Consider the following 12514-nt stretch of genomic DNA (forward strand, 5'->3'; position numbering starts at 1 on the left):
TTCTCAGTTTCAATTTACAGTGACCAATCATCCCAGTTTGCCAGAGAGGAAGGGTTTCCAAGGACAAGAAACATTTCGATGGTGAAACCAGGACACTCCTGAGCCAACCAAGACAGTTAGTAGCCTGAAGTTTTTATTTAAGGTTGTTCTTTTTAAAACAAACATACCTGACTCATTCGTTATAAAAATTTTTGAGACACCATTCATTACACGGGTCCTATGGGAAAATTCCACTTTGTTTCCCTTGAAGAGTTAATACAATTCTGACCCTTTCTTTACTAACATGACTGACTTGGTGTCCCTTTTTGCCCTATGCTACTACTGTTGCTTTCGTTATTCATATTTTCTTCTTCACTATATGAACTTGGTAAGTAGATCAAATACTTGGTGGGAAAGAGTATACAATACACGCTGAGACACCTTTTTGTTGGAATTCTCTGGAAAGCAACTTGACATAAGATAACTTGATTAAACACCAGATTAACCACAGACCTGAAGGGCTTCCTCTGTGGAGTACCAGCGTATTCAGGGGTGTCTCAGAGGTGACATGGTGGCAAAGAACGCTTATTCCCCGCTCTCCTCACACTTGACTTACTTTGGGGACGCAACCCACCTCGTGCCATCTTGTTCCACAGGCCGCCAGGGAGAAGAGCCAGCTCCTAATCAGTGAGTTTGGGGGGAAAAATAGCACACTCGGCCCACCCCTTCCTCCACAGTCAGCACGCCACCCCACCCAGCTAGTGGTTCCACCTGGACAGGTCTCCACAGGTGAGGCTTGAGGCTTTCACCTTCTCCAGTGACAGCGTGCGTCAGTTCACTCTGAGGACTCAGCGTTGGAAGACCATTGGGCTGCCCACCCAGGTCACAGCAACCCCCTACATTTCATCAGCAATGAAGCCAAACTCCTGCTCTGTGCCTTCCTCAGAATCCCTCTGTCTTTAAATGGGTTCCGATCTCGGTAAAGAAGAGAAGACACTATTTACCAATCCCCTAAACCCCCAACAGGGAGTGAGTACACCACTGAATTTATTGGAACTTTTTTTAAAAAGATTTTTTTTTAAGATTTTATTTATTTATTTGACAGACAGAGATCACAGGTAGGCAGAGAGGCAGGCAGAGAGAGAGGAAGCAGGCTCCCCTCTAAGCAGAGAGCCCGATGTGGGGCTCGATTCCAGGACTCTGAGACCACGCCCCGAGCTGAAGACAGAGGCTCTAACCCACTGAGCCACCCAGGTGCCCCTAAAAAAGATTTTATTTATTTATTTAAGAGAGAGCGCACGAGCAGGGTGAGGGGTGGGCAGAGAGAGAAGCAGATTCCCCACTGAGCAGGGAGCCCACCTTGGGGCTCGATCCCACGACCCCCTCGATCCCGAAGGCAGACGCTTAACCAGCTGAACCACCCAGGCGTCCCTGAATTTAATGGACCTTGTATCCAGAAAGTCAAGTATCAGTATTTACCACTAAGCCTAAAGCCCAAACAAGAAAAATGGAACTTTGAATACAGCTGTGAGGTAGATCCTTATCTTTCAATACCACAATTTAAATTGGCCCTCCATATCATTCAGCTGGGTTCTCTTTTTGAAGTTTTATCTGACTCGGCCTTTTAGAAGAATTTTAGTACTTGGAACAGACCTCAGAAAAAGAAAAGAATATATCAATAATATCTGCTATTGAAAGAGAAAATGATAACTGGTTTTTCTTAGTTCAGTCCAGTCTGTAGAAACCCACCTGGAATCACAGTCACATGTCACTGTTTCCTAAGAAAGACCTGAATATAACGTATCAGCTGAAAACACTGAGACTCCTCATTCAAGTTACATCTGTAAAGGGCTTTGTGCCAAGAAAGCAGGCATGGCATTCAGTTTTGGTGTTCGCTTTCATAGAAAGCACATAATTACAATTTAGTATTTAGAATAAAATTGATTAGCAAAAAAATTGATTAGCAAAGTATTTTTTTTTAAAGATTTTATTTATTTATTTGACAGAAAGAGATCACAAGTAGACGGAGAGGCAGGCAGAGAGAGGGGAAGGGAAGCAGGCTCCCTGCTGAGCAGAGAGCCCGATGCGGGACTCGATCCCAGGACCCTGAGATCATGACCTGAGCCGAAGGCAGCGGCTTAACCCACTGAGCCACCCAGGCGCCCCAGCAAAGTATTTTAATCATAAACACTGAGGTTAGTAAAATTAAAACCTCCAACCTCAGATATGCTAACAGGCATTCAAGATGATAACGTAGGACCTATTCCTTAAAGTCTGTTATATAATAAGTGGAAAATAAAATAGGGTTCACAGATTCACCATGATGCCATCTTCATCCTCCATACTCTCAGGGGTTGTTATAATCATACATTGGGATTATCTGGTGCCTTCCGAGGCACATTCTGTGAAGTTAGAGGTAAGCCACTGCAGCTTCTTTCCATCAAGTCACATTAAGTTCTAGTTCATTCTGTCTTGTCAGTTCTACTCAGAGACAGATTGTGACCCAAGTTCACACAGAAGTCAAGTCATATTTTAGTAAAGTACTGTTCTAAACCCCCTTCCACACAGACTCCATGGGGATGAGATCGCATATGCAACAAATCATCACTTCTAACTTACTAAGTTTGCCTACAACAGACAAAGAGGAGATGCAGATGCTTTCCCTAATAAAAACCCTTTATCCAAATAGAAAGAAAATACACCATGATCTTAGGGTAGAACAAAGTTTTCACAGTTTATTAAATGAAGATCCTTAGTGGGGAAAGGCAGAACGCACCCATCTGATGGAATTGCATGTTGTAAGAAAGAACTCTCAGCTGGATACAGACTTCATAGCTTGTAAAATCTCATTAAAAAAAGAAGAAAGTTGCAAATCTTTATATAGCATGGGAGGCTTGCATAATTCTTAAGCAATACCACCTGCTTTCATTCATAATGTGAAGAGTAAATGTGAACCACATTTTCAGCATATTATTCTAAAACTGGGCAATTTAAAGTTTCATTTCTTAAACAGGCACTTAGTTTAAGGCAGCACTTTGGACATCAAAGGAGATGTAACAATAAATCAAAGATAGGATCTTTGTCCTCAAAAATATTACACCATTTTAAGGAAGAGAAGGTGTGTGTGTGCCTTAGAACTTCAAGACAATGTATGTGAAATGACCTGATAGGGGACCAAGGGTCTTGGACATTCGGAGGGGAAATCAAACTTTTTAAAAAGGGAAGAAGGGAAGGTTACATTCAGAGAGGATGGGGTTGGGATCCCACTACCAATGAAGAGGTACCTGAACATTCTTCAGGGGAAAAAAAAAAAAAGGTGTAGGGGTTATCCAGGGGCAGAGGAAAGCCCTGAAAATCCCGAGACCAGATTAGTTATAACCTGAATAACACGTAGAGGAGTAGTTAGAGACTGACTAGGAATAGATGGAAGTCAGATTGTGGAGGCCTGGACAAGCAAGGGAAAGAATTTGGATTATATTCAGTAGGCAGTGGAGAGCTACAGAACTTTTCTAAGCTGCAGAAGTGTGGTTATCAAAGCTGGACTTTGGAGGGATTCGTTTGGTGGTAGTCAACGACGGGTGGAGGAGGGGAGAAAGAGGTGGGGAGGACTGCTCCAGGGATCATCACAGTGGTCCAGCTGAAGCAGCAGGAAGAGTGAGGAAGGGAGGGGCATGGGAGATGCTGCAGAAGCAGAACAAACAATACTGAAGGTCGAAGGTGGGGAGCAAAAGGGCGAGGAGATTCGATGATGACTCAAATTTTGAGCCCGGGTGATGGAGGAAACAGAAGGGAAAGAGGAAAATCTGAGTTAAAAGGAAAGATGAGGAAATCAGACTGAGACCGTAACCACATGGAGCTTTCTGGCAGGCAGTGAGAAATATGGCACTGAGGAGTTAGTTCAGAATTAGTAGAGTCTAAACTTAATAGGTAGTATGGAGGGGCACCTGGGTGGCTCAGTTGGTTAAGCGACTGCCTTCAGCTCAGGTCATGATCCTGGAGTCCTGGGATCGAGTCCCACATCAGACTCCCTGCTCAGCAGGGAGTCTGCTTCTCCCACTGACCTCTCTCCTCTCATGCTCTCTCTCTCTCTCTCAAATAAATAAATAAATCATTTTTTAAAAAGGTAGTATGGGGATAATAGAGATTGATACAGACTTAATAGAAAATATATACCGTAATCAATAGATTGACCAATAGAGACATCTACATTAGAAGAAAAGTTGAGTCTATTTAAATAGACTTCTAACATAGATAAATAATTGAATATTTGTGTCTGTCAAAAACTGTCCATAGTATTTACAACCCATACCATTGTACCACTGTAAAATCCAGCATTGTAACAAGACAAAACACCTGAGTATATACAAGTAGCTGGGACAGGAAGTTTGTACAGAAACTAATAAAACCACTAATAAAATGTATTTCACATTTTACAAATTCATTCCCTGGAATAAATTGCCATCACTGAAATTTGGAAGTTAAATGACTAAGCAAATCTATTCAAATTATTTGCATCTGTTCCAACCAATTTGTCTTCTATTCTGAAATCATCACTGTTTCCTGTATAACCACCAAGAATATGTATTTAATACCATTACAAAAAAATGTATGTCATAAGACTAGGAATCTCAACCTTGGTCTCCCACAAACATTGATAAATGTTCTATTTCATGCTATTGCCACCATCTGTGATTTACAAACGTAATTCCTATCATGCTCTACCTGAAACTATAACATCTTTATGTTCAGATGCCAAGTAATAATTCACCGATATACACATTCTCCAAGCCTTACCCGTTTCTGGTTTCTCTGCAGCGTGGACTTTCAGATGTTGGTCTTCGGATGAAAGGCTCGCATTCATGCCATACAGTGGATCATCCAAGAAAGAGGGCCTCTTCAGTCTTCCAATGCCAAGAGTCTTCGACATAAAGTAGTCTTTTGTGTCACTAATAACCTCGTCCTTGGAAAACTGGAGGCATTTCAAATTCTCTACTTCGATGACAAGGGCCTGGGGTGTGTAACGCCCAGTCAAGGCTTTGGTGAGATAGTAGCCTGTAAGTGTTTCACATTCCGTATTCTCAGGCATATCTGTGTCTTTCACCTCAGAGCTCTTGACCATTGTTTCTAATCCCTTTAGGAGCTCAGAGAGGATAGAACTGGAAAGATGGGGGACCTCTGGTGTTATATCCTCCATGTCTTCCTTTTCTCTTTCTGAGGGTAGTCTAATCATGGACTTTTGTTTGAGGGTGCATTCATCCAGAAGACACCTTAACTGTTCCTCAGAGAGAAGTGATGTTGAATCTAACTGATGAAACAAACCAAATGTTTTCATAGTCAATTGATTGAGTACACACATTTATTTTATTTTTGATAAGCTTCCAGTAATGCAATATAAATGCAAGTGCCAGGAAATACCTTACACAAGACACCCAAATAACAAAATTGTTCATTTTCAAGGATCCAGAATTTCAGGTGAAATGTACAGCAGCCTTAGAGATGGCTTTAGAATCTATCGTGCCTACTAAAATCCAGGGGAAATTCCCTCACTACCCTGGAAATAAATTACTGCACCAAATTAGCCACTAATACTCTTTCTACACGTGGACATCACTTGAAATGGAGATATTAGAAAAGCACCTTCAATTTTCTAAGTTTTGGGACACCAAACAGGGAAGTCAGGAACAACCCATTGATAAACTGCTAGAAATCCTACCATAATCTCCAGTAGGTGTTTTTCTGTTTTCCACCACTCCTCAGTGTAAACTGCCCCCCACCACCAAATTCTTAAAAATATGGGGGGAAAAAACCCTCGGGCAAACGAGACAGCCTAAACCTGCCCCTGGCAATTACCACTCCTATGTGTGTCCACAACTTTCAGTGGACAATACGAGTGAAGACAGAAAAGGAAAGGCGAAAGGGTGGTGTGTAGTTGCTTCAAAACTATAGGTCTAGTGAGGAGGAGTCAAGATGGCGGAGAAGTAGCAGGCTGAGACTACTTCAGGTGGCGGGAAATCAGCTAAATAGCTTATCTAAAGATTGCAAACACCTACAAATCCAACGGGATATTGAAGAGAAGAACAGCAATTCTAGAAACAGAAAATCAACCACTTTCTGAAAGGTAGGACTGGCGGAGAAGTGAATCCAAAGCGACTGGAAGATAGACCGCGGGGGGAGGGGCCGGCTCCCGGCGAGCGGCGGAGCAACGGAGCACAAAATCAGGACTTTTAAAAGTCTGTTCCGCTGAGGGACATCGCTCCAGAGGCTTAACTGGGGTGAAGCCCAGGCGGGGTCAGCGCAGCCTCAGGTCCCACAGGGTCACAGAAGGATCGGGGGTGTCTGAGTGTCGCAGAGCTTACCAGTATTAGAACAGGGAAGCCGGCTACAGAGACAGAGCCGAGGAGTGAGCTCTAAACTCGGGGTTACCTTGAACCGGTTGCAGGCTCGGTCAGCTCGGAGCGCGGCCGGAGGCCAGGGTGATGGGAGTAATTGGGCGCTGTTCTCTGAGGGCTCACTGAGGAGTGGGGCCCCGGGGCTCCCGGCTCCTCTGGGCCAGAGACCAGGAGGCCACCATCTTCATTCCCATCTTCCAGAACTCTACGGAAAGCGCTCAGCTTTCTGTCTCTGGTATGTTCTGGGCTAGCTAGGGTCACTATGGGCCCCAACAGGGGCTCACTAAGGCCAGGTCAGAGGAGCATATCCCACAGTGGCTACAGAAGACTAATGATCACCCAGAGCAGAAGGGCAAGGATGAAGCATCTACAGGAACTGAAACAAGGAGGAGATATGGCACAGCCTATATGTTAGTAACTGGCCTCACAACACCTATCAATGGATTAGATGAGATCTCCAGACTCTGACCATGAGTACTTCTTTCCAGAGGCATGGGCACTCAGTACACGATCAATGCCACATTCATCAGCTGTTCTGGGGACAACTCTTCTTCCTTGCCATGAGAAGCCTCTCTACTCTAACGTTATCCAGCTCCTGCCTCCCATCCCGCCCAGTTAGCGGGACCCCACCCACGGAAGAGATACCATCCCCTCTGAGACATGCTCAACCCCAGGACCTGGAAAGGGAAAGTGAATATTTCCTTGCACAGATGAGAAGTTTCCTAGCAGCAGAAAGAAGCCCAGGAGCCAAGCTGCACTGACACTAAAATGGCCCGATGTGACCGAATTCAGTTTAACCATCACCCAGATCTGTGCACCTGCTGGTGCACCTGCTGGGCTGAATGGACCTAACACAGCCTGTGCTGCCCCCACAGCTGCGGATCTGGACAGCACTAGTGATGCCAGTGTCACAGCCCCTCGTGTCCCCGATGAGCACGTCATGCCCCTCTGGCCTGCCATCCGGAACTTTATTGCTGCTGAGGTGCGACTTGCCAGCAAGGTGTGATACACTTTGTTGACCACTCCTAGGCTGACACAAACTACATGGACAGGCCTACCCCTGGAGCAGACTTTGACCAAGAGGGGAGAAGAGCCAGCACATAAAACCCTATCTCCACCTCCCTATGGAAGAATGGCTATAAAATGTAGTTACCATCATGGATTTGCCCGGAAGACATCCCATCAGATCAGACAAGCAACTATACTTGCTAGCAAACAGTGCCAGATCCATAATTCACCTTTCAGATTTATTGTTCCTCCTTCTCTATCTCACTCCTTCTCCTCAATTCTTTGCTGGTGCTCCTTTTACGAGCTAAGTGATAGCATAGAAGCTTTTGCCTCCAATTTTCTGTTCCAGACGGAGACGGCCACCAGAAGCAGCAGCTCCCAAATCCCGGTAGGGCTCTGGACACAGCAGCTTGCATGGTCCCGTCCAGGGTGGGCCCAGGAGCACAGGAGCCAAGAGCTCCACCCCAGCCTCTGCAAACTGGTCAAAGGCTCACAGGGCAGCACAGACCAAGGACAGGGACTACAGAGCTAGGACCAGCACTGTCAAGGTCACAGGAGGCAAAGTGCGGCCTCCGGAGCCTTGGGGCTCGCGGCTGCACGGCCGGCTCATGCTGGGACTGTGGGACAAGAGTGTCTGAGCACCACCCAAGGGTCAATGGAGAAAATCCCTCCAAATCCTGGGAGGCCATTTGCCCAGGGCAGCCAGAGGCGGCACAGCTGGAGGGAGAATACAAACTGGAGCCAAGAAGAGAAAGCCAAGTTCACAGCTTAGGTTCAAGTGTCAAAATAAACAGAAAAGCAAAACAAAAACAAACAAACAAACAAAGAAAAGACAAATGCAGGGTATAAAAGATGGACGGTTTGGTGTTTAGTACTAAGGCACATTTGCTACAAAGACAAGGGAGGCCTGCCTTCCTTCCAGGTGGGCAGAGTACCTACCAGGCCTAAGGTCTAAGGGTGGTAGGCAGGAGTAGACCCCACCATGTCAGCAGCCCCTGAGGGATCCAAAGTCAGGGCTAGGCCCCCACACAAACGTGTGACAGCCCCCTACGGCTTAGACATGCCTCCAGCACCCTTTCTCCGTGTTGCTTTTCCACAGTGTTCCAGTAAATAAAGTTCCCCCAAATTAAGTATTCCGTAGGCTGCATGCTATCTTTGGGGGGGGTGGATAGAAACCTCCAGATGGAGAGGAAATAGTCTTAACCACAGCATGGGGTAGTGGAGGGAGGCTGCTGTTTCTAAGTTGAAACCCCAGGTCTCTCCCCACCTCAACTGTTCTGTATCAGACACATCACTCCTCCTCTCAACGCCTCAAATTTCTAAACTGCAAAATAGAAACTCGAACAACTGGCTGGCTCCTAACTAGTGGGGAGGAGGAATACTAACAGCCCACAGCTTGCAGTGAGCCTGAGAGACATGGAGGAAGCCACTTGCACCCTACCTAATGCAGGGGAAGCCGAATCCACCCCACCCCCCGCCACCCCACCCCCACCCCCCTGCGCACCAGCAGGTCAGTAGTAATGCTAGCTTTGATTTGAGAAGCTGCTCTAAGGAGGGGCTAGATGTGCCTCTCGGAAGTTCACGACCGAAGTCTGCCCATTCCAAGTTCAGTTGGCCCCTACCTTTGAGGGTCTCTCTGGGACATCGGAACGGAGCTTCACAAATGCTGGGACAGCTAACGATGTGCAATAGATAAACCATCACGTGTACTCCGAGGACTAGTGGGGGCTACAGCAGCCAGCCCATGCCGCGAGAGGGCACCCAGGAAGGCAAGATGGAACATGAATCTCAGTCATCCCAAGCAGGAAGGTTGACACTTCAGGACAGACACTATTCAGTCTTCAGTACAAGAAAGTTCTGTAGTAACCAGAAAGTACCCAGAAAGGTGCTGGTTTCCAGATACCTTTATCTTTGCTTAAAATATTGTCAGGGCTCAAGGTGAGTCGTGAAACACAGGGACGTAGGCAAACCATCCCTTGCCTTGCATGAGCGCGCGCGCGCGCACGCGCACGTGCACACACAGAACATTTCCCTTCCAACCCCCACTTTTTTCTACTCCCTTTCCAAAGGTATCCTAAGACCTCATACTGCCTCGTCAGCCCTCTCTACCTGAGCCCACCCTCTCCAAACCTTATCCTCAGTTGCAAACCTTTTCAAGTGTCCTATTGCCCTCACAACCAAACTTAGCTTCCCTAAGATGTGCCTCCTCATTCTTCTCCCCAAGACTCTGCAATGCCAACCATTGCATAACCCTCCCAAGGGACAAGCTTGCATTTACAGGAGCCTCTCCAAATGAGAAGGACTTAATCAAAGTGGTGATTCTAAGAATGGGAATCCGGCCCATCGCAAGAGGGTAGAAAGGGATTTGGGAGACACCATTTTCAGCTGCCTCCCGTCAGGTCAGTTAGGCCTGGTCGAGTTCTACAAATGATTGGTCCTGTCAGATCTCATCAGATCTCGTTTTCCTCTTGGGTGTGAACCTAGCGCCAGAGAGTTAACTCCACATTTAACTTGTTAATCAAGGAGAGCTTTTTCTGGTCACAAGCAGGCGACCTGTAGCTTTTCCCAGGGTTGAGCAAGGGCTCCTGAAGCTTTACCCTGTCTAGACATGTATCCAAAGCATCTAATTACTGCTGTACATTCTGTACAGCACACAAAGCCCAACGTTATTACATAAACACGAAGCTTTCTCTTAATATTGCTGCTCAGTGAACTGTCCTTTTACATTTGCCAATCTGAAAGTGAAGTCATGCCACCACTGGGAATAAGGATCGGAGACTGTCAACAGCAACTTCCAAGTTTTGCTGTGACCTCAACTGTGGGAGTTAAATTCTCTAAAAATCCAACAGAGAAACCATTTAGTAAATTGGATCCAAACTCAGAAAGATCTAAATTGTTTGATGCATATTCTCTCTTAAGTGATGCCTTTCATTATGCCTTCCACAGGGCAAGAGGGATATCCCTCTACTGGAGGGATAACACTTTCCAACTCCTCCGTGGGCTATCGGCCCCTCTATTAGGCAGGTGTCCAGACCAGCTTTGGTCGTTGGTCAGCTGCACTGGGCTGGGCCATGGAGTAGACAGGGTTTATAGTCCTTGACTAGCCACCATATACCAGGAATAATGACATCTGTTATTCCATTTCATTCTCCCAATTACCCAATCGGAAGAACTGGGAAATCCTTCTCTATATTTAACAGATATAGAAAATAAGGTTCAGAGAATTTAAATGTCTTGATCCAAGGCACAGAACCAATAAAAAATGAAACCAGAATATAAAGCCATGGTTTTTCATACTGCTGTCTTCCCACAGGTACCTAGAAGAGCCTACCAAGGTCCCACCTTCTAGGGGGAGCCCCCCGGGAGTAGCACGGAACTGTAGGTACTGTGACATGCCCTCTCACACCCTACTTTATACCCCAAAAATGCCATCCAGAAGAGCAGCCCAACTGACCCACTTTCACCTCTTAACCATGAGGCAGAAGTGAGAACAAGAGGTCCTTTCCAGAGCTGCCCTGTGCTCCTCCAAACCTGGACTGCCAGGTTACATCAGCACATCACCCTCTGTGTCTGCCTTCCCTGGCAAATATAAAGTTTATCAAGGCTAGGACCAGGTCCTCCTCTCTTCTGTGTCCCCATGCCTATGGCACAAGATGGGCATGAGGCACATCTTTGTTGGCTACATGGAACATTCTTTAGGCACTCCTCACCTTCTGCTGTGGCAACGTGCTCCTATAAAATCAACTCAGTGCCCTTACTCTGTCCCCTTATTAGTCAGTGGTCCCAAAATATGGGCTAGTCCCTCTTCTCTCCCATGTGTCCTGTTCCTTCTGGGCCCTGCCCTCCCCATACAGCTTTGGAAGGTAGTGGTTTAATCAATCAATGAACCTTCACTTATGATTTGGGCAGACCAGATAACAATATTTTAACTCCTGAGAGTTCTTTAACATTTCAGATCCCAGCAAGGATAGCCTGAAAGACTGGTTGAAGGGAGGGGATACTTCTGGTACTCTCCATATCGCCCATAGGCAACAACTCCCCAGACCTGTGGGCAAAGAGGATGCTAACAAGGACTGCCCCCTCCAACACCTGCCAACTTCATTGACCAAGGAAAAACGCTTCAGATTCACAAAAATCCCCAAGCGCAATAAAAAGCCTATAATCTGGGCCTACCACTGTGATATTCACTGTAAGTCTGACATAGAGGTTTAATTTGGTCTACTATGAAAATAGAACAAATAATAATCAGTCTTTGATTATGGTTAGTTTAATTATGGAAATCTACTCATGCACTTATATAGAAAGCTTCACAAACATGCAGAAAAACATTTATTTTCATAAGTATTTATAGGGAAAGAGTCTTCTCAAAAGGTTCTTTAAATAGATTTAAAAAAAATTTTTTTTTAGAGAAAGTCGGGCGGGGTGTAGGGCAGAAGGAGAGGAAGAAGAGAATCTTAAGCAGACTCCGCACCCAGCACAGAGCCTGACACAGGGCTCAATCTCACTACCCTGAGATCATGACCTGAGCTGAAACAGAGTCAGACCCTTAACCAACTGAGCCACCCAGGCACCCCAAAATGTTATTAGTATATTTACTAATACTTCAAATAAGCAAGCCAAAATAAGGTGTCTACCTTTTATGGGACAGAAATCATGACCATGTCACATTAACATTCTGTCTTTTGATTTCCAGTGATGGACTAGGAGGAGCTCTGGCCTGTGCACCAGGTGGGGTGCTGAGTCACTTATTTAGAATGGAATGTGGATGCTATCAAGATTAACAAGTACAATCCATGTTCGGTGTAATGGCATTGGAAACATAATCTAATTAAATATGCTAAAACAGCTTGGCTGAAGAATTAGGGAGAAAAAAGCAGTAACAACTTTAAATCTTTGTACTTTCTGATTTTATAATATACATAATACTGTCTCTGGAATCAAACAAAATAATGAAAACACAAACACAATTTTCCCTAAATCACTTAATAACAATGTAAGGATGACAGGCTGAAAAATACTAAATGCATAAAGATAGAAACACACAGAGAAATGGGGTCAGATAAGGGCTTCCATTTGCTGAATGTAAATTCCCTTACAATAATTACCATTTTTTAACGTCCAAAATCTTCCCCACACAG

General features: G+C 45.4%; 1 protein-coding gene across 5 annotated transcripts in view; it reads right to left on the bottom strand.

Moving 5' to 3' along the window:
• Positions 1–12514, bottom strand: part of FSIP1 (fibrous sheath interacting protein 1) — a 319482-nt gene that overhangs the window by 6424 nt on the left and 300544 nt on the right. For all 5 annotated transcript variants that reach the window (XM_047738801.1, XM_047738802.1, XM_047738799.1 and 2 more), the window contains exon 11: positions 4774–5284. In XM_047738801.1, coding sequence (XP_047594757.1) covers positions 4774–5284 — 511 coding nt within the window. The remainder of the gene's footprint in view (positions 1–4773; positions 5285–12514) is intronic.

Source organism: Lutra lutra, chromosome 7, assembly GCF_902655055.1.
Source record: "Lutra lutra chromosome 7, mLutLut1.2, whole genome shotgun sequence".
Lineage (NCBI taxonomy): Eukaryota > Metazoa > Chordata > Mammalia > Carnivora > Mustelidae > Lutra > Lutra lutra.